The sequence below is a fragment of the Thermobia domestica genome, chromosome 3, assembly GCF_964235325.1.
Source record: "Thermobia domestica chromosome 3, izTheDome1.hap1.1, whole genome shotgun sequence".
In the NCBI taxonomy this organism is placed as follows: Eukaryota; Metazoa; Arthropoda; class Insecta; order Zygentoma; family Lepismatidae; genus Thermobia; species Thermobia domestica.
In genome coordinates this window covers 76,908,423-76,932,059 of record NC_137456.1, presented here as the reverse complement: position 1 = coordinate 76,932,059, position 23,637 = coordinate 76,908,423, and the positions used below count along the sequence as shown (strand labels likewise).

General features: G+C 34.4%; 1 protein-coding gene across 3 annotated transcripts in view; it reads left to right on the top strand.

Annotated features, from left to right (window-relative positions):
• Pkc53E (Protein C kinase 53E) overlaps positions 1 to 23,637 on the top strand; it is a 1,159,983-nt gene that overhangs the window by 1,006,798 nt on the left and 129,548 nt on the right. For all 3 annotated transcript variants that reach the window (XM_081751140.1, XM_081751138.1, XM_081751141.1), the window contains exon 7: positions 11,182 to 11,410. In XM_081751140.1, the coding sequence (XP_081607266.1) occupies positions 11,182 to 11,410 (229 nt within the window). The remainder of the gene's footprint in view (positions 1 to 11,181; positions 11,411 to 23,637) is intronic.

Here is a 23,637-nt window from a genome sequence, read left to right as displayed (position 1 = left end):
TCGGTTTTTGAGAAAACCGGTTTTCTGAAAACCGAAAACCGCAAATGCGGTTTTCAAAACCGAAACCGCAAAAGCGGTTTTCAAAACCGAAACCGCAAATGCGGTTTTCAAAACCGAAACCGCAAAAGCGGTTCTCAAAACCGAAACCGCAAAAGCGGTTTTCAAAACCGAAACCGCAAAAGCGGTTTTCAAAACCGAAACCGCAAAAGCGGTTTTCAAAACCGAAACCGCAAAAGCGGTTTTCAAAACCGAAACCGCAAAAGCGGTTTTCAAAACCGAAACCGCAAATGCGGTTTTCAAAACCGAAACCGCAAAAGCGGTTTTCAAAACCGAAACCGCAAAAGCGGTTTTCAAAACCGAAACCGCAAATGCGGTTTTCAAAACCGAAACCAATGTTTTTAATTACACCTTTTAACAATTGTGAAAGCATCTATCGATCGATACAATTGTATTGATTTATGTCTGTGTTTCAACTTTTTTTTATTTGCTCCCGTTTCCTCCCACTTTCTTACGGTTTAGAACTCCGTAAGTACTGATGTGAACTTGTGTGTTACAAATACTGACCTGGGATCATTTGCACTTTTTTGTTTTAGTTACTTCTTTGATGACACTTCCAAGGTACTTTTCGGTTGCTGGGAAGCAAACTGGACCCCACCTGATTTTAATATATTTTGTAAAGTAGAGTACGAGGAACACGAATCTTAAGGAATTTTGACATTCCCACTTCCCGAACTCGAGATAATAGAACTTATACAGTAGTTTTACAAAGTATGTATAAAATTAACGAAGAAAGTTCTGTCGCTTTTTGACCTATCACCTTAGAACATCGATATGTCACCTAAGACCAGGGGTGTAGCCAGCAGGTTTCTGTAGAAGGGGCCCGTCGTTTTTGAAGGGGGACAGCTACAATCTTAAAAAAAATGTTACAGCTAGTGTTTTTGAAGCCTGAAAAAAACTGGAAAATTTTGGTTTCCTTCCGGAAAACTAAAAACACTGTTTTAGCTTATTATTATTATTATTATTAATAATAATAATAATAATAATAATAATAATAATAATAATAATAATAATAATAATAATAATAATTTCATAAATTATATTACAGATAGTTTGTATTATGTTTAACCAAGAACTACTGCCTCCGACCAAACATTATACCTTTGTGCATAACTATTTCAATACACAGAACCGATCTATATAGGTAAACAAGAAAGTTCTATCGCTTTCTCACTCACCACCATTCATATGTCACCTAACACGTATCTGGAAGATCAAGAATAGATCGACAACCTTCCGCAAACGTTCTGGAAGGCCATTTATTCCATCGCGGTAGAGGTTGGTGTTCCGTGAAGTGAAGAAGTTATCAAGTTCATTTTGCACCTCTACTTGGGATTTGAGCTGGCATCCTTTAAAGTGATTGTCCAAGGAAGGGAACAGATGATAATCGGACGGTGCAATGTCCAGGGAGTATGGCGGATGCAATAGTGTTTCCTATCCAAGGCGTAAAATGGTGTCCCGGGTCATCCTAGCCACGAGGGGCTTAGCGTTGTCCTGTAACATAAGGACCCCTTTGGGAGTTTTGAGTTTCTCTTGAACACGGCTCAACTGCTGACAGTACACAGTTGGATTGATGCGATGACCAGCTGGTAGCAGTTCCCGATGCACAATGCCACGAGCAGTTCACCAACACACAGGAGGACTTTCTTCTGGTGTAGTACTGGTTTCGGCTGTCTTGGAACCGTTCATGGGATGCTAACCAATTATGACGGCGCCGTGGAACTTCGTACAGGATCCATTTCTCATCACATGACAACACCTTGTCCAGAAATGGTTCCTTCCTCAGACGAGACAGCAAAGAAACACAGGTGTCTGCTTGCGTTGCCTTTTGACCCGGAATCAAGTTATGTGGGACCCATCGACCCAACTTCTAGTGTTTCCTCAGTTGAAGGTGCTGCTGAATGGTTTCGCCACTCACACTGAATTGTCCCCATGCCGTAAGCGTCGGTGGACCACAAATGGGCAATTAGCGACATCACGCCAAACATTGGCGGCAGAGATGCGACAAAATGCCAATGAACCACAAAATTACTCCCCCAAAATGTTAAATCGGCTAAATGTGTGATTTAGTTACATTAAGGTGAGTCTAAAAAACACTTTTAAAAAGTACCAAAAAATTACCCCGAAGGGGACTCAAACCACCAACCTTATGATTACTAGGCAAGTGTTCTTCCTACTTCGCTACGATGGCGATGAAGGAAACGTTGCTTGTAAAGGGACAAAACGTTAAGATCTTTTTAATTTGGTCAATCAAAGTGCTCCTTTAACCGTGTATATTCGACGATAACTGTTTGGAATTAGATAAAATGTGTTCGCCATGTAATTTTGTAACAAAATGACGCGTGTCTATTTACTTTATTTCATAGTTCTCGCATACTCACTTTCTAATGATCGACGACAGTTGTCATCTAAATTCATACAATTATCGCACTTATCTCAAGATTTTTCACGTCATGATGTTGAGGCAGAGGTTATTCTTGACCCTCGGAGCTCACTTTAGGAACAATTCGTCAGCAAAAAATAATATATAATAATAACCGTATGCACATGACTGGCGACAGTTCGTGTTGGTCCCTTCACGATTCTCCGCGAAGAATCTGAGAAGTGCGGACCAAGACGAAGTTCTCGCTGGTCGCTGCTACGCGGTGGTACTTCAACACCCCGACGCGAGATATATGTTTCGACTCGACGAAACCCGGCCGCCAGTGAGGGCCAACTATCGCAGACCTACGCAAAAAGCGACAGAACTTTCTTGGTTACTTTTATACATAAGACTGATTTTCTTTGAAATTGCACTTAGTTTATTTTAAGATTTTCTGAAAAAATGTTTATTTATTATTCTTGACTAAAAAGACATAATTATTTTATTAACAGCTATATCTCACTTCCTGTTTTACACGAAATAGCATTTTAAAAAGCGAATGAAATCCAAACTGAAAAACTGAATAAAAACGTTGCTTTTCACCAAATTTTCCATCTGATAAAAAGTTTTCTTGAAACACTAATTACAGCATATAAATAATATAATGTACTTACGATTTAGTATAGTACCATTGTTTTATGATATAATTTATAGTTGGGGGCGCGGTGGCTCAGTGGTAGAGCGTTCACCTCCGGTGCTTGGGGTCCCTGGTTCGATCCCAGCTCGCGCCGTGTGGACTTTGTGGTGGACAAACAACCGTGCTCATGGGTTTTCTCGGGGTTCCGTTTCCTCCCACTTTCTTCATTCCACCATTTCATTCATTTCTCATAATCACCGTCTCCTTTGGCCTAACCGGCATAGGCGTGGGACGTTAAACTCAAAGATTTCATTTCATTTCATAGAATTTATAGTACCTTGTCAAAACGTTTGTCTTCAAACTGTCAAATACAAATCGCCGTAAATTGTGTAATCTACTGTCACAAAAAGTATACCATACTATTTTCGGATTGCTATGAGAAATACCATACTATTTTGTGATCGGTATGGTAAAATACTATTTTTCCATACTATTTTACCGTAAATTATTAATTATATGTAAACATTGTTATTTGTAAATGACTGAAGCGAAGTAATCTCACGATGATGTTTTAACATCTGGTCATTAGGGGGGCCAGGAAATCATTTGGGGGGCCTGGCCCCGTGGCTACACCCCTGCCTAAGACGTACCTGGAAGATCAAAAATAGTACCCATCAGTATCAACGGACCTTCTGAAAACGTTCGGGATGGGCATGGATTCCTTCGCGGTAGAACTTGGTTTGCCGTGAAGGAAAGAAGGTATCAAGTGCATTTTGCACCTTTACTACGGAGTTGGACTTTAGTTCTCTAATGTGAGTGTCCAAGAAATGGTTCAGGGATAATTGAACGGTGCATTGTCCAGGGAGTATGGCGGTTGCAATAGTGTTTCCCATTTAAGGCGTGGGATGGTGTCCCGGGTCACTCTAATCATGTGGGGCTTAGCGTTGTCCCGTAACGGTAGAACCCCTTAGCGATTGAGAAGTGCTGTCTCCAGGGTTTTGAGTTTTTCTTGAACACGGCTCAACTGCTGACAGTAGACAGTTGCATTAATGTTCTGCTCTGACCAGCCGGTAGCAGTTCCCGGTTTTTCTCCAATCCCAAAAAGCGGGTGGTTTTTCGTGATTAAGATAGCGAGGGACGAATATAGAACCTGACAATCGGGTGGTACCTGCAAAAATCGGGTAATATGACAACACTAAGCTAAATAGAAAATAAGGTATATCCCTATTTAAGATCACTACACCTGCAACCCATGAAATCCAATTTGAAATCTCATCCACTTAGACTGAGATCTTTTATATTATCATTACTCTTTCACTTTGTTTCTAAATAGTAGAGATGCAAGGGCTCGGAAAAAAAACGGCTTTTTTGGAAAAAAAACTCGGTTTTTTCTGCTTTGCTTTTTTGCTTCGGAAATTTTGGGCTTTTTTCAAAATACTGCTTTAAATTGATAAAACAGACTTTGTATCGCTTCTCTATAACACAAAAAATCATTTAATTAGTGGTTGATGCTGATAATAATATAAAACATCGAAAATAAACTATGAATTTCGAAAAAATATTTCAAACAATTTTTCTTCAACATATTTACATTATGAATTCCACAGGATTAACCAATGTATATAATAAGAATTTTTTAACCTCCTATATACAAAAGTAAGCAGAGTTGGCAAGAACCGTGGTTGTTTTTGAAAATGCCAAAAACCCGTTTTTTGGGGGATGTTTAAACCAGGCTTTTTTGGTTTAAACCAGGCTTTTTTGACTTAGATTTTTTGCTTTATGTATTTATATTACATATTCACAGAAATAAGTTTGTTTCGCCTTGATGTTATTATGCAACAGCGGGGTTATGCCGGAAGAACTCCCATAAGCTTAAAGAAGTGCGGTCAGTAAATTTCTTAAGTTGAGAATCTCCTGCCCTAGCCATTGGGAAAATCCCGTCATTACTTGAAATGTAAGACAATAACGGGAAAATCCTGTTATTGCTTTGCATGTAAAATTTAAAGGTCAACGCACCATAATCAGTACGCTAAAACTGAGGTATTAAATTACAAATTTAGTACCGGTACGTAGATATCATTGAAAGTCCAATCCAAGCTAATGTTGGAAGCTACGTAGGCAATCGATAAATTTTGCCAATTTCTATCAATATATTTAAGCAATATTGGCTTCTTTATAAAACAACACGCATTTAGGCATGTAGAAATATACAATTTGGTTTGTTTCGTATATTTAGGCTTAACATCCTTACGAAATACCGAGGTTATCAAGGAGAAGACTTTCGCTTAAAGTGACATCCGAACCGCTACTTGGGTTACGCATGAAAAAAGGATTGTGATTCGACCGAGAATTGAACATGGGACACCTTGCTTAAAAGGTGAAAGGGAAATAAAACTATTGCAGGTGGTTTGATATCTGGAAACGTTACCATGAAGTTCACACGATTCGCATTTTTCATTCTTTTTATTTTTGTGGTTTAAACCAGTTATTAAAAAAAAAAAAGTTGGTGTAAAGCAGCCAACCCTAAAAGTAAACACTTCTTTTTAAAGAATACACAAATAACTAGCAAAATAGTATGTAGTATTTTTACTTCAAAATATTCCATACCCTCTTTTTGAAACAAAATAAAATTAAAATAAAACATAAGAGAAATACTTAGATTTATATGATACACTTAAAGGCTGCACATCTAGAGCTTTTGGTTCTGTATATTCTTGAAATTCTACAGTTAAGTTTTATAGAACCACCATCACAGTTTACCCAATCCTCAAGTTTTCTGAATTTTTAACAAGAGGGATTCAACATATCATTACGGAACTCCCCCCCCCCCCCCAAAAAAAAAGGACTACGGAATATATTTAAGTTAGGCTAAATACAACTGCACAACAAACATGACTGAGTGATTAGCTTTTGCGCTTCTATCGTGAAGTCCGGTATTCAACCAGCATTCGACCATTCTGACAAAGCTTTTCTTCATTCCATCTGTGAATGTAGAAATAGTGCGTGTACTGGGAGTTGGGCGACTTCCTTTTTTATTGTTTTTAAATCGTTATTATTACTAATTACCAGCAGTGACGGTTTTGCGAAGGTTAGGGGAGCGGTCTTTCGGACTGAAGCCCGTTCCCCAAAGTTACGGAATGTCTGCAACAAACGAAATATCTATTATTTATGCCTTTACTCATAAACTTTAAGCTCCCGTCAAATAAAAATTACGAATGTTTAAAAAAACTAAACATTAGTAAGAAACCCTTCCCAAAATACTTTTCTAAATCCGCCACTGATTCTCAGTATAAAATGATTTTTAAAGTTGTATCCGGAAGATTATTGCTAAACATACAAACGAAACGAAATATTAGTTATGCCTGTACTCATAAACTTCAAGCACTTCCCAAATAAAATTAGGACTTTTTAGGAAACGAAACAATCAGAAAAATCCCTCCTAAAGTACTTTTCTAAATCCGCTACTGATTATTTGTATAAATTGGTATTCAAGGTTGTGTCCGGAAAATTATTGCTAAATCACTTCACAGCTACAATATAACAGAAATGTGGAAGTACGGTTTGACGGATATATTGAAAAACGTACGCTTTGACGGATAAATAGAAAAACGGGCAAGTTTAACTTTTGCACTAGAAGCTAGAGTACTAAAAGCTCTTAGAAATGAAACACGGATGACAAACTAGAGAAGAAAAAAGATGTCGATAACTCAAAAGTTAAAATAAAGTTAAATAGCCTCTAAAATTACCCTCAAATACTACATTCTTCATGTTAGCTTTAACTCGTAAAACATGTGCTCCATCCATCTTGATGGTGAATTTCAGAGCGAAATATCACATTCAGGTCATGGAATTTTTATCTAATTATAGAATATACTATAAGAAAGCTATTTAGATAGAAAAATCGTGAAGTTGAAAAAAGCCAAAATTTCCAAAATTTTCGTTTTTTTCCCAAAAAAGCCGGCTTTTTATGTGAAAAAAACCATCGATTCAAAAAAGCCGGCTTTTTTGCATCTCTACTAAATAGTACTGCCACTCTTTCTTTTGTTAACAAAAAAGCACCACCTCCCTTTCTTTAAAAAAAAGAAAAGAAAAAAATTAGATCGCAATACACAATTTTATAGTTGATTTGTTGCCACTCCGATAAATGTGAATGTTGTGGTTTTGCATGTGTTGACTGGTTTCTTATCGCAAGTCCCAGACACCTGCAATAGTTCATACGTGAAGGGAACACCGATCGTATTTTATTCTATATCTTTTTACTTCCCAATAACGATAACCGTGCCTCTTTGTGAGAAACTGCAACTTATTTTTTTTTATTCTGCCAATTATAAAAAAATACTAAACAAGAATTTCCCTACACGTTAAGACATTTTAAGAAAAATATCTTCTTTCACCTCTGCAAATTTTGAGCATTTTTTCTCTACGTCGGGGGAAATTTCCCTCCATCTGGCAACTGTGAGCCGAAGATGGGAAAGATTCTTTGCTGTTTCCTCGTCGTTACTTGATAGTAGTGCTCTCGAATTTTTGAGACTTCTGCAGTTTTCGGTTTTTGAGAAAATCGGTTTTCAAAACCGAAACCGCAGATGCGGTTTTCAAAACCGAAACCGCAAAAGCGGTTTTCAAAACCGAAACCGCAAATGCGGTTTTCAAAACCGAAACCGCAAAAGCGGTTTTCGAAACCGAAACCGCAAAAGCGGTTTTCAAAACCGAAACCGCAAATGCGGTTTTCAAAACCGACATTTCGGTTTTATGAAATTTCACTTTTTTCAAAAACCGGTTTTCGGTTTTTTCAAAAACCGATTTCGACAGCACTAGTCTCAACGTTTCACAACTTTGATTCCCCAAACCAGAAGTAGGTCCATATTTTGGAAACGGTTTGAGATATAGCAAAAATAATCGACAAAAAATACCCTGTCGAATTTTATACATATACTAAGTTTCAACCCCGCACAACATTTTTGACCCCCCCCCCGTATGATTTTTGCATAATTTCGACCAGGGAACCGTTGCGTGAGGCAAACGAAGAAGGCAACAAATTCACACAGCTCCGGAGGTGTTGAACCGCAAACAAATTCCGCGTTCACCAACCATATTCTTTCAATACAAATAAGATAGTTACTCTCCACCGAATATTTCTTTTTCACCTTTAGACTACTTACATGCACTTTTGATGCTTTGGTCTTAGGCTATCGATCTCACGCTCTTTCTATGCGAGGGTTTTGACCCAGAATATTGACCCAGGGCCTTTTTGACCGGATTCCTTCTGAGTCGTGACCTTTTCGACTGGAGACATTTTTTATCCACTTTCGACCAGATCCTTCTGACGTAGGTCATTTTGAGTCGCGGAATCATTCTGACGTAGGGCTCTTTTGACCTTGACCCTTCTGACACAGGATCGTTTTGAACCTGGCCCTTTTGACCGGGGGCCGTTTCGACCAGACCCTTTTGAATCGAACTCTTCTGTTCTTGAATTTATGTTATGAAGTCCGCCTAATGTTACGGCTATCATTGGAGAAATATCTCACAATCGTATGCCTATTAAGGTAGAAATGCTGGACATCAAAATACGTTTCGAAAGGCTTTCAAGATAAACTGGAAAATGTTTTGATCAGAAACCAGAACTTAAGAAGTTTCCTCTAAAGCTTCGACACTTATTCTTTGCCTGTAATATATATATACAATTTATTACTTATCAGGGTTTCAGTTGGAGAACCATTTTTTTTAATTATCTGTTATGGTTCTGGAACAGGAATCTATTTACACCTATGGTTCCGTTACCGTTAATGATCCTACAAGTAACCCACCGTCAAAGGAATAAAGATCGCTTAATTGATGACGGAGCACAACCAGGGACAGGCTCGACTCGGCTTGTATGTTGTGCTTTTCTTGTAACTATTGGCCGTATCTAAACCAGATTTGCTAGACAAGTTTTTCATCGTTAAAGAAATTAAGATGCTTAACTGATGACCGAGCATGATTAGGGACAGGCTCGTCTTGTATATTGCACTTTATTTCTCGGTAATTACTGGCGGATCTAAAGGAAACTTAGTGTCAAGTAGCCCATCAGAGAGTTCCGAAATTTTAAAGTTACTCCCCATATCCCCAAGGGGTGGGGATATGGGGTTGCGTTTGGTATCATTGGATACCTTTCTTTTTACAACTATTTAACCCGTGTTTTTATATTTTGCTTATCTGTATATTTCGTGAGATAGACCGTTCCGGACTTTTTCCGCACCCTATATATATATATATATATATATATATATATATATATATATATATATATATATATATATATATATATATATATATATATATATATATATATGATATCCTTGAAAAATCATACTATTCATTGTTTTTATTCAGTAGAATAACTATATTATCATATTAATTTTAAGAAATACCAACAAAAGCGCTTCCACCTAATGTAGGCATTATTTCTTCACCTCCATTTGCGTAAAGAGAAAAGAAAAAGAAAGACAAAGTTTAAACCTACCTACTCTGGCACGCCACTGTTTATTAGGCCCTGTTACTCTCCATTTCGTGGTACACCCCTTGTTTGTAGACAAGCGACTGAGAAACAGTTCACACGCACTTCAAACAATAGATAATTGTGTACAGTACATTAGTTTCCTCAGCTTTAAGCTTTCGCTGAAAAAAAAGAAGTTAGCTTTTACGTGCTAATAAAAATGATGTAGGTCACAACTCCTTCGAAGTCTTCTTCACAATCTGGGAAGAGTCTTGTTTGTCTAATCATATTAGGCAATACCGTTGTTTAAGCTACTTGACTTCAATTGAATCAATTATATACATATATAGTGAAGTCAATGAAGCTTGGGTTCTTTTGTTAAATCAGAGAATAGAATGTATTTAAAAATGAATGAGGAATTATTGATAATTCTATTATCAGTTTGGTTGGAAAACTTTGATTTCATCCTACGAGGGTCGTTCGGAAAGTAACCTCCGCTTGGTTAAAAAGAAACACTAAAGTAAATAAGAATTTATTATATACATCTGAGAACTATTTCTTTGCTCTGTGTTTCATATCAACTTAGTTTCCATAAACTTTTAAGCACTTATTATATCTCTGCACTAGCTTAGAAGTTCCATCAGCATAAAAAATATCCCGTTTGTGCATTGAGTCAGGATAGCCTGTGACCGCATCTTTCAACTCCTCATCGCCACCAAAGCGCTGAGATCCAAGCCACTTCTTCATATGCATGAAGAGATGAAGAGAATAGATTGTAAATCGTCAATTTTCATGAACTTTTGCATCAATTTTCTGAACGAGTTCATCTGTGACAACTCCTCTCTTCGTCATGAATGTTTGTTGGTCCACTTTTAAATGAATGAACCCATTCAAAAACAACAACTTCACTGTGGTGCCCCTCATGGTGTTTGCTTCGTAACATTAGGAGTAACCTAACTCCAGGCCTCTAGTCTCCTGGCCTAGCCTCCTTCGGGACTTTGTCGGGAATCCCAACCTCAGCCGCTTAGCCTGCTTCAGAGCTTTGGGCTCCTAACTCCACTCTGCCTAGCCTGTTTCGGGGCTTTGCAGAGATCCTGTCTGCGACCTTACGGTCAAAGACTACCTATAACTAACCTTGTACATTTGAAGAGATTATTTGTATAGTATTTTGTAAAAATACCTTTTATTAGTGGCAATTTTATAATAAAAGCCGGTAGCGGGAGTCGATTCCGGACACTCTTTTTATTAACGCTCTACCTTTAACCTATATGGGACAAAGTTTTACAATACTATGAAGACAACTATTTCTACAGAATATATACTATTTCTGTTTAGTACAAATTGCCTTTTTGTGTATCTATTTTAAGAATATGTTTTTCTCCTATCATATCAAAATTTCATATCGGCAGTATCTTCAAATCTTGACCCAGCTATCCTAAAACTTTGGGCTGAAGTACCTCTAATACACTACGGCAAAATTCTTGTATCAAATAATATAGGTTCATAGTGTATGCCAATTTAAATCCAAACTGATCAAAAACTTTTGATTGGTATTGCATTGAAAACCAATTATTGCTAACGAAAACTAAAATATGTTACACTCTTCCAGTTTTATATAACATATGAACATATTCTGTTCTTTTGTCTTTGCAGTGACCTGAGACCAGAAGATAAAGACAGGCGTTTACTCATTGAGATTTGGGATTGGGATCGAACCTCTCGCAATGACTTTATGGGCTCGTTGTCATTCGGAATTTCTGAACTTCTGAAGGCTCCAGTGGAAGGCTGGTACAAACTGCTCACTCAGGAGGAGGGAGAATTTTACAACGTTCCAGTTCCCGAGGAAGGTGCAGATTTAGCTGCACTCAAAAGCCAAATGAGAGTGAGTATCAAATTAAGTTTATTTTAATACATTTAGCATTCATTAACCTTCGTTCTATAGTTCATGTCAGTAAAATTAATTTTAGTACCAATATCTAAGAAAAGTTGTATGATTTGAATTATTATCTTTGATAGCAGTTTGTGTGATGTAGATTCCGTTTTCTTGGGCTTACCAATTACAATAATGCTGTTTAAAAATTGCAGGTATCTTCACCAGCAGAGATATTAATACTACATTCGTTCTTTAATATTTATTTATTTATTTCCAATTTTTACATGGCTGTCCTTCCTTTATTGTTTTCTTTTTTTATTTATTTATATACAAAATTTAATACAATGCACCATCGTACCCGTAGAGTTATAAAATAATTCTATGGTCGTATCGCACACTTAATCCGTTCTGTAACGCTTTTTACAAACTAAAATTATTTTTTCCCTCTGAAATTAATGAAAATACCTACTACAATTAATCGATACTAACTAGATGTAATTAAGATAGTACTGTGTGTAATTAAGAAACATAGGTGCTTTTTTTTCTGTTATGAATATAGAATTGAAATAAAATTACCCTTAATTTAAGAGAAATAGATAACATCAAATTAAATAGTATAAAGGCTAAAGTAACACAAAAAGTGCAAAAAAGTTGTTTTTGAACACAATATTCTGACAAGTAATATTTGGGCAAACACGTAAAAGCAAACGCGTGGGATGGTGGATACAGGTGTGTATGTGCGCACATAACCCGAAAGTTATAGTTTGTAAGGCGAAGGGAAAATTGTTCACAAAACTTGTTCGTGAACCGATTTGTTTGCTAAAAGAGGACTTCGTGAACCGTAAACCACTGTAACATAATTCACTGATTTCATGTATCTCGTACAAAAGTTAAATTGCGTTTGGAAGTGCGAAGTTATAGCTGTTGGATAAATGACAGTAAATTGTTGGTTGACCAACACATTTTAAACTACGTTGGGCCAACGTAGGTTTCAACTTAAGTTTTGCAATTTCTAATTGTGCCGACCTTGGGCTACTTAAGAACCCTTATTAGCTGAGATCTGAATTATTAACATATTAAAAAAACTAAAAGGAATTATACCCTGAAGGTGGAAAATAGGGATACGGTGGCTCAGTGGTAGCTCCTCGTCTTTGGTGCTTAGGATCCGACGTTCGATCCCCTTTCATGCGAGAATTTTTGCGAAGTTCTTCCATTTCCTTCCACACTTTCAATATAAAATTTCAAAACCGTTCACTTTCGTTAATCATCCATCTCCTTTGACCTCAGGGGGCATAAGTGTGGGACGTAAAACTGGAGAGTTCATCTCATTTTTGAAGAAGGAAACATCTCTCAATAGTTTTCGTAACTTAAATATTGTCAGTTTAAGATAACACCATAATTACAAAAGAGAGGCACTTAACAATCTCTGCTTGATTTATTGAAGCCTTTCAACTCAATTTTTGAATATAGCTCAGTGCTTTTACCATCACAGTAAAATTCCTCCAGATTTTGAAGCGTGGGCATATCTTCCTTGATTGTAGCTGCGAGAAGTGATTTGTTCAGCATCAAAATACTGTATAACAAGTCAATTTATTAACGTAGTATGTACTTGAGCAGAGCATTTTTATTAGATATTGAAGACTATTCTCTGCTGTTGAAAAAGCGGTTGATGAAAGTAATATAGCAATAATAGTTTAATATTTACTTCGAAGAAAGAAGTATTTTATTATGAAAAATGGAACTTTTATATCGCATAATAATATATTAACAAAATGTTTTAGTGTTTGAAATACAGTACAACATAGGCAGAAAAGATTAGAGACACCTAGGTGCAGGGGTGCACCCACGGGGGTTCACCGGGTTCGGACTCCCCCCCCCCCAAAAAAAAAAACTTCCTAACTCAACATACATTTGCACATTTTCTCTATAAAACTATACTTGTTCAACTGGAAAATGATTCATGTAGCATGAAAATTTGATATTACACTTCATCCGTACTCTTTCTCGAATAAAAATATAGTTATATAATTTTTATTTATTTATTTATTTTTAAATATAGGTGGACGTATTTTACAATTACTTATCGTCTTTTCTAGTGCAGAGTAATACCAATTTAATACTACATGTAATTGGTGGCTTGCAGTAGTGGGACCCTCCCAACACAAATTTCTGAGTGCGGGCCTACCTAGATAGACCGTACGAGAAGAACTTGACGTGTCGACTTCAAAATGAAAAGAAAAAAAAAAGTTTTAAATTATTTTCCTAATTTATACTATATTTTGTTGCCAATTACTTAACCTGTCGTATAACTTACGCCAAAGTAGAACCTAGTTTCAATTAAAATAAATTGTATAATATGAATAAAATAAATTATATATATATATATATATATATATATATATATATATATATATATATATATATATATATATATATATATATATATATATATGAATAAAATAGGACTAATTTCTTTCGGAGTGGTGCTGAACTATATAACTGAAAAAGAAACGTTTCGAAAAAAGTACATGTTGTTACTTGTACAAAAAGGGTTAAATTTATTGATGAAACAAAATTACTCTTATGTAATTTCAAATTAGTGTTCAGTAGACCACGAACTGTACAACAAAATACCGGTACTTGCTCTCCTTTGATCAGGTCGTATTACGAGCTCAATGGAAGGACACACGAGAAAATTGATTTATCTGATTATTCTCTTCTCTGATTGTAGTGTCTATTAAAAAGAACCTTTTATTGACCATTACATTTTTGTTTATCGTCAATGTTCTCAATTTACATGAATTGATTTACCACTATTACAGAAACTGTTGCACTCATATTTCCAATTAAAATGAAAGAAAATAAACAAACTCAATTCCTTTTAACTATTAAACTAGATGCAAACAAAAACACTGTGATTGCAAAAAAGAGCTTTCATTGGTTAATTTACTCATCAGTCGCTAACGTTCTCGAGCGGTCCCGGGTTCGATTCCCGGTGGGGGCCGGAAAAGTGTAAAAAGCTTTTTCAGGGCAGCCATCCTGAGGGAGGTTTTCCTCATTCACATCAGGCAAATGCCGGGATGGTACCTAACTTATAGGTCCCAGGCCGCTTCCTTCCCCAATCCTTTCTTCGTTACCTTTCCCCGGATAGTGTGCTCGCCGAGAGATATCATCCCTCATACGTAACAGGCTAAATTACTACAGATGTCGAAAGCCCAGAAACCTAAATCCTAAAACTTAATTTACTCCTTATAGATTATCTCACTGTCAATATACTTCTGAGTAATATTCTCTTTGAATTAAATAAACTTGTGGAATGACAGTTTATACAGGGTATTAATGACCTATACCAACAAATTGTAAGAGGTGAGTCCTCACATCAAAATAAGAGAAAAAAGTTCATATGGACATGTGAGTGAAAGTGCATAGTACACTGTTCAAAAATCGCCGAAAAGCTAAATTTCAACATGTGCTATTTTGAATTCAAGAAAACGTGCAGTCACGGTTCATATCAGCGTAAAGAGAAGTCACACATAGCCAATCCAAAAATGCATATTTTTTTCAATGTGAGTAAGATTCCCTTCAGGGCATAATTCCCAACATAATTCTTAAATATGCTCTGATTTCAAGGTGGGTTCAAAGTAGGCAAAGGATAAATTTTCACAGTAATGAACCCGGAGTGCTTCAGCGGGAAGTCGGAAGTGTTAAGGACCGTAGGATCCACAGTTCCTTGTGTTCGGAATAAAGCGTGCTGTGATGTTTTGTTTCACGCTTATGCAAAAAAAAAAAAAAAAAAAGCGTAAAATATATCTGACAAAATACATTATGATAAGATTTATTTAATAATAATAATAATAATAATAATAATAATAATAATAATAATAATAATAATAATAATAATAAAAATAATAATTATTATTATTATTATTATTATTATTATTATTATTATTATTATTATTATTATTATTATTATTATTATTATTATTATTATTATTATTATTATTGAAAATTGGAGAATTGAATACTGCATCTGAAATCACAAAAAGGGTCATATAAACGAGCGGGCAGCAAGGAAGGTGGTGCGAAGTATGGAGAATTTACGAAGCGGTACTCCAGGTAAACAAGATTAGGAACCACTGCTGTAAATCAACCAAATTCGCTCAGCGTCGTTTCACACACTTCGAATGCGAAACTATTAAGATAAATATCTAGAGGCATACTGACAGTCAATTGATTTTTGTGTCGAAAACATATTACTTATATGTAATATTCATTTTCCAAGATACAGGTCGCAGATAAGTTTTAAACTATAGGATTTTGCCTGTCTACCTCTTCTTAACCTGCTTTACTGACAAATAATGTGTTAATAATTGAAATGTTCCAAGTAAACTATTATTTTTGTAATTCCAAATCTATAAGTATATTTTTTGAATATTTTCGACGGGGAGGAAGCCTTGTTCCCAAAATGCATATTTTTAATGAACGACCTAAACTTTTTGAGCCGATACGCATTTAAACTTGTATGTTACTAATGTTATTCTTTCAGTAGGAAGCTATTTATGTGTGCGTTTCTTTTTTGTTTTATAGGTATCATCTTTTATTGGTTTCATTTACAGCTTTATTAATTTGTAGTGCAGAAGTGGAGATTATGATAGATAGATAGATAATCAAGTGTATTAGATTAGACCTTTTGATTTAAAGTATGCAGATACATTTTAAATGATACATGTGGCACAAAAGTCTAAAAATGGGCGGCAGTAGACTTGTACCTCTTTTGGAAGGGAACTCGAAAACAACAAAGTGTCCGCTGACAGAATTTGCTTACGCCATTGCTATTCATTCACTTATTTCTTCTTGCTTCTATTGCACGATATAGAACCAGCAAAATTTTTGTTGCCCAAGGGATAATGCAATCATAATGCAGTATCCATGTAAAAGGCCTATCCAGTTTGCCATAAGGACCAGATCGTGTTAAGTGATCAGGTCAGAAGTCACGTTGTGTGCTACATCGAGTCTGGAGATTCCAAATCCAGATGTGAGATATTTCAAGCACGTAACCTCCGCGTGGGTCGCCCTGGGTAATTCGCAGAAGATGCCTGTACTTTATTATTATTATTATTATTATTATTATTATTATTATTATTATTATTATTATTATTATTATTATTATTATTATTATTATTATTGATTTCACTGAAACAACTAGACTTTTGGCATTGTTCTATCCATATTTACCTTACGTGCTATGGATCGTTTTTAATCTTTTCATTGTGTCTTTGCAATAAGCTTTCAATTAACCATCTCCTTATTATAGTTTTTGAGATATATAGACTACTTCGTTTTTTCCGTTGATTTTCCATTGACTTTAATTTTCATGTTCCGTAAATTTTTACTATGTTCCATCCATTGTAGGACATTTTGCTTTCGGAATATAAAATCAACATAGTCTCTTCTACATTTGAGCCTAATTTCAGCCATCTCCCCCGAAATCTGTTCACATCATTACAACCGGATAAGTCCTTTAACTCTAATTCCAAACTGCATTATAGGATACTTTTATGAATGTATTTCCATGATTGAATGACAGCAGCAGATATGAAAACAAATTGTACAGATTTGATGACAGCGCAGACATTTACTATTATTCAGTATTTTAAAATATCAATGTCATACCTCTAATATCTTTACTAGTAGTATACATGATTTTTCCTACTTTCAAGATAATCAAAGAGATGAACATGAAGATATCATCAAAACAATTTTCTCAAGGGAAGTGAAATATCATCTTCCATTAGTTTACCTCCAGAAATTATTGATAAGTACTTAAGTAAACTAAACATGATATATCAAGAACTCTAATCTTCAGATCCAGTTCTACGATTTTCTGGTAAGTTTTTGACAAGCTAAGTAGAGGGCTAAAAGGTAGGAAGGTGTTCTGTCGTCGTCAGGTAGAAATAGATAAATTTATCGGATATAAATCTTTTCTTAGTTTTGTCTGTAAGTTAATGTAATAATAAAAAAAAAATTGTCAGAATATTGTAGGACTGGTTCTAAGCATTCTTTTTTTTTATTATTATTGATTTAAGTTTGTGGTGAACATTATTCTAACGAATAAAATAAAGAACATTTTTTAAAAACTCTGTTTCCGTAATTTTATTTCGAAATAAAATTTATTTAAATATTTTTCGAACTGGCAAAAACATACCATATGTAATCACGAATACACTGATATTACTCTGAAAAGGAAAGGAAATTTTTCGGTACTTGAAATATATATATATATATATATATATATATATATATATATATATATATATATATATATAATATATATATATATCGGGTGTTCTAAAAATGGTGCCCACAGAGAACTATTCTACAGGTCAAAATAAAGCGAAAATGTTATATGATGGAATGCTCTCCGGGACCACCTTCAACCGCTATGGGGAATCAGAAATTTCACTATGTGGTAACATCGCATATTAACTTGGAACCATTAGTATTGCTCTATAAATCCATTAAGCAGTTACATCGATTGTTAAGGTAATAAGTGGTGTTAGTATCAACGTCTATTGACTTTAACTGTCATTTGGCAACAATCGATGTAATTATTTGATGGATTGGTACATCTAATCTATGGTTCTTTATCTGTGACGTTGCTACATAGTGCAATTCGCGTGTCTAGACGAGGATCCGAAAAGTATATATATATATTGGCTTGTAAAATAGTGTTTTGTAATTCGTGGTCGCCACTTTTAGAACATCCGATATATATTAATAACTGATAAGGTAAATCAGTTTCTATACGTGATTGTTCAACAGGATGAAAATTAGTGTACACCCTTGACACGATATCTTTTGGTAACAATAACGTCTGAATAAAATAATTTACAATGATGATTACGTAAACATGGACTTCTTTCACTTCCTTCAAAAATTGCAGACTAACTACGTTCAGTTTCACATGTATATATGTTCTAAGTTTGTCTATGCACTTTTGGATCTTGTGCTGTAATAACCATCAGAGGGATTATTGATTGGTGTCTGATAACTACAAATATGCAACACATTTTCAGTACAATCATAAATATGTGTATTATTATACGATTTGATATAAAAATTTGATTGTATGTATTGGTATGTGATTTTGCATATTTCTTTCTTGTTTAGTATTTAAATTTCACTAGTTCTTCCAAAAACTTCAGAACTTATATAATTCTAGTACTTTCTTTTTAAATTTTAGCTAACTAATTTACATCGTATAAATGAAATATTAATAATTATCCTTATTACAAGTGATTCTGTTGTTATATTTCTTCTTCTAATCTATAAGTAAATCAAATAATTACATATATGTATATGATATAAACAACAATATATAATTTTTTATGTTCTGTGTGTTTTGTATAAATTAACTAATCTCGTAATATGTCATAACTTAATATTAATTCCCCTCTTTTCTTGACATACTCGAGGGAACCACAATACTTAGCAAAAGTCAAGTAAGACACATGGTGCGCATAAGTAAATATTTTCATTAGGGTAGTAGATGAAAAAGCATGGAAAATTTGTTGCGTACAGCATAATGTAACGGCTTAACTTTCTCAAGATAAATACAGTTATTTACATAAATGTGTGTATAAAAATGAACGATGTGCCTGTCCAATACGTGACTCAAAATGTTCTAAAATTGTTAAACTATATTTTCTTCATTCAATATCATGTTATAATATCCTTTTTCTCTGAGATTTAAAACATAAATCAAATTCTTAAAAAGAAAAGTGTTTTCTGCAGACTCTTCCTACTAACTAAAGGAAATAATATACACTTCATAATCGTATTAATCTACAGTAGAATTATAAATTTTCTTCAAATCTTCATCTTGGATCGTATTTTCCCCAATAATTATAAATTTTCAGTAGAATTTCACAACTTTGATCCAGCATATAAATAATTGTCAAACTTTCTGACAATATAATTGAATTTTTTATAAGTCTCTAATAAAATAATTCGGAAGTTTCGAATATAAGGTAGAATTTGAAATTACGACATACCATATGAGTCATCCAGTTTCACAAAGTCTCTTGTCCTGCATGCTTTGTAGAACTGGGAATATTTCAATGTGTTCATGTGAAAAACCTGAACATCCTTAAATATTTCCAGTTCTACAAAACACATCGATCCTACAGTTTTCCTCGGTTTTCTGGGATTTTCTGTAAATGTACAGGAGCCGTTTTTGGAACTGAACGACTCATATAGCCTATTGTCTATTAATTAGTTTGAGAATTTTTTGTCCAGAAAATCTTTTGCTTCTTGTAATCATGAATATTCATTTACTCATAACGTATTTTAAAATTTATGAATATGCTCCTTCTGCATCTTATGTATATCTTTATTCTTTGCTTTTTTGAACGTAGAGATACCATTTTCTCGAAAATAGCTAGTATATCTGATTTTCTTCTCCATATACAACTCGTTCTTCTAGCACAAACATTTCCTTTCTATGAAGGTTTTAGATTCCATTTAGCAAAGTGCTAAAATTTTATCCTTTTGAATTTCTACTGTTGTTAGTAGTGTCATTGATTATATGTTGTTTTGATTATTAGTAGCCTTCCTGACCAATAAAAATTTTAAAAAATGTATTTATGTTTAAAATCTTTCTGTTGAAAGTTTCATTTGATGGGAGATTTAATTTTATTTTGGTATCTGCTGTCAAGTAATTGTTCATATCAAGATTTAAGTACATTTCCACATTCAATATTCTATCGGAAAAGTAATTTATAAACGTGCATATAAATAAGAATTCTGCTAATATTTGAATAATGATCAAGCAGAAATAATTATGTATTATAAAAGTTTAAGAAAAATCATTAGTAGAGAGATTGAATTTCCAATCGTTACAGTTTATAAACATTATTTCCATTGTATAACCTAAATTTAAATAACGTGATTTTTTTCTTTTTCTTCTTCAATTTTTGAAATATTTTAATACTTTAATGAATTTAAATTAACAACTAAGTTCGGTTATATTGTGCTGTACGCAACAAATAAGAGCACGAAATTATAATCTGCATGGCTAAAGCAATTTCAATATTTAGCATGTGGTTATTTTTTGCTTGAATACGTTTTAACTGAAGAAGGTGAATATTAACGTAGAAAAGATCCATACAATGCAAATTCTAATAGAATAAACAAAGAAACACAATAATATTATTAATTTAAATTACTAAACACGTATGCATAAACTGTCACAATATCTTCTAGAACATGCGTATTTCTTGCAGCAATTATATCGATCACGTATATACAATACAGTAAAATACAAGCACCTGTAGGATTATAGCGTAAATTAGTACAAATAAATCAATTGTGCATGGATCTACACTCTCCACACATCAAAGAGTATATATTAAATATAATAGCACTGTCACTAGTGTGCTGTGAAAACGTACACTGCTGTTCACATTCACTACTATGAGTGAACCACCAACACAAATACTGAATTAATAGTATGAAAATACGAGAGCAGTTCTAGTAATAAAAATCCAATATGAGTGGCTTGCAGAACATGTATAATTGAGTATATTAATTTAGTTTTAGGTATTAGTTTTGAGTAATCTCTAATTCTACTTACTTATTTACCTATCTAATGCATATATTTACGAGGACCGTTCGGAAAGTAATATCCGCTTGGCTAATAAAGAAACACCTATGTAAACAAGAATTTTTACATACACCTGAAAACTACTTGTTTGCTCTATTTTTCAACATAGTTTCCATAAACATTCAAGCACCTTAGAAATTCCATTAGCATAAAAATCTCTCGCCTATACCTTAAGCCAGCCTGTGACTGCATCTTTCAGCTCATCATTACCAAAGCGTTGAGATTCAAGCCACTCCTTGCTTGGATCCAAACTTGAACCAGCAACACTCTTTTAACATCCCAAAACATGATTGCCATGAGTTTCCAACCAGATTTTTTTTTTTTTTTTTTTTTTTTTTTTTTTTTTTAAGTGACTGCTCTTTAGTCTTAGGATTCACGTACTTTATAAAGGTTTCATCACTGGTTACAATCTTGTTTAGCAATGATTTTCCTTCTTCTTCATAACGGGTTCCCGAGAAATAGCTGGTGCCGAATAGTGCTTTGCCTTGAGGGGAAAAAAAAAAACTTATAACAGCTCCCACCTTGCGCTTGGCGAAGTTTTCTATTGCAGCACACATTTTGAGGCGCTACAAAAGTGAAACCAATGATCAGACAACCTTTACTCTACCACGTCTGAATGCAGACTGATCTACCGAGCACGTCTGTGCAAGATAGTAGCACTCCCCCCCTCCCCCCCCAACTTCACGCACAATGATTAATCGGAAGTTACTTTCCGAATGCACTTGTAAATATATCTAATCTTACCGATATAGTTTCTAATGACAAATCACCTTTATCTGGATAACGAAGGATAAAGCAAAACTTACATTATTGAATAATATAAGATTGTTTATAGCTATACTATATACACGTATACTTTTTTATTAAAAAATGAGAAAAGATTGTTATTATTATTTTACTTGTCCATTTATATATAGTCATTTATAAATAGATCTGTTTTATAATGGGAAAAGAACTTTTTTATTCTCTTCTGTAACAGTGGATTATTGAGAGATCACTTCAAATAAGTGCCAGATCCGACGCCTAGAGGCTTACATTCAAAATTAACAGTAAATGACCGATCGATCCTACATGGGAAATTATCCTCCTTTCATGAAATCAATTCCATTAATTGAATTGGAATATACCTCAACGGATTAATTGCTGACATATGCAAACATGTTCAGCATTAATTATATTTTGACAACATGATATTATCATGATGTGAATTAACTGGCAAAATACTGAGATGCACTTGTTACAATAGTTTCAAATGTCTTCCTTCGTCAGTCTATTTGGGCTTGCTAACTTTGTACTTACTGCTTTTCTTTATTCCGAGATGAGCGGTTTACGTTTTCTGCTTTGTAATTGGAAGTTCCTGAACTCAAGCCATATCGACTAGATTTTCTTCTCAATTCCAGCTAACAGATGCCAGGGTTGAACTTTTACGTATGAATTCTACCACCTTCCTCTTTCTTTCCGTATTGTATGGCTTATGCTTTGAATATAGATCTTATGATTGTATCTGAAACTTCTACAAAATAATAATAAGTAGAAAGTGCAATTTAAAAATCTTATGTCATGTATTATTCGCAAAATAGGCCGTTTCGTCTTTGAACATAATAACATTCAATGAACATAACATTTTTCTTTGGAATCGAATATAGTTTTAGATACGGATAATAATAAATCAGATTCCTGTATATTATTATTCTTAGCACTCTCTTGTAAAACTATCAGTTTTTCATAAAGAAAATCGTAATAGTTCATCTCTGTTACTTGCTTATATAATGTTCTTATAATGAATGAAGCTAATTATATTGAAAATAATTTCATTTGAATCTTATTTGAAAATAAACTGATTGGGATTTTGTGGATCCCTCCTGAAAGACGCATGCTGATAGAAGAATCATCCATACCATCTAATACATATAATATATATAATAACAAGTTTTAAAAAGTAATCGAAACAGTTCATTCGCATTCTACTTCACAGTAGCAAAGTGGTGTACAGATCAATGAAGACTTCTGGCATTTGCATCGATTCTCGGAGCATATCATCTTACAACCGCATTTAACAACTCCAAACAGGTCTCTGCAGCAATGGGGATCGTGGTCCACTACGGGGTTAATTTGCCTTCATTTCCTTTCCAACCCCACGAAATTGGTTGGAGAAGATCATGGAGTTGTCTTAAACATTGAGCCCAAATCATAGACTGATAAGATGCTCTGCGAACGTGTTGAATCAGCGCGTCTTGTGTAGGTGGGATTGATTCAATCGTTCTTTTTTCTTTGTAAATAAATGCTTCCCTGCTTCATTTACAGAATCTATAATTGACGACTTATTATGTAGTAGCACAACGTACTTTCCTAATGATGGAATCGCTTCATCTATATTTTCGTTGACCAATGCAGTAAAACCTCCAGTTCTGGTACTGCGTTTCAAATATCCGATGCCGTTTCCTTGCCTCTTCCGTAAAATGATGATGTGGTATCACATTCCGTAAATGCATGGAACATCGGAAATGCTTCCGCCTTTGATGGCCCCAATGATTCTAAAATTTCTCTCGTGTTAGATATCTGGAATAAAGAA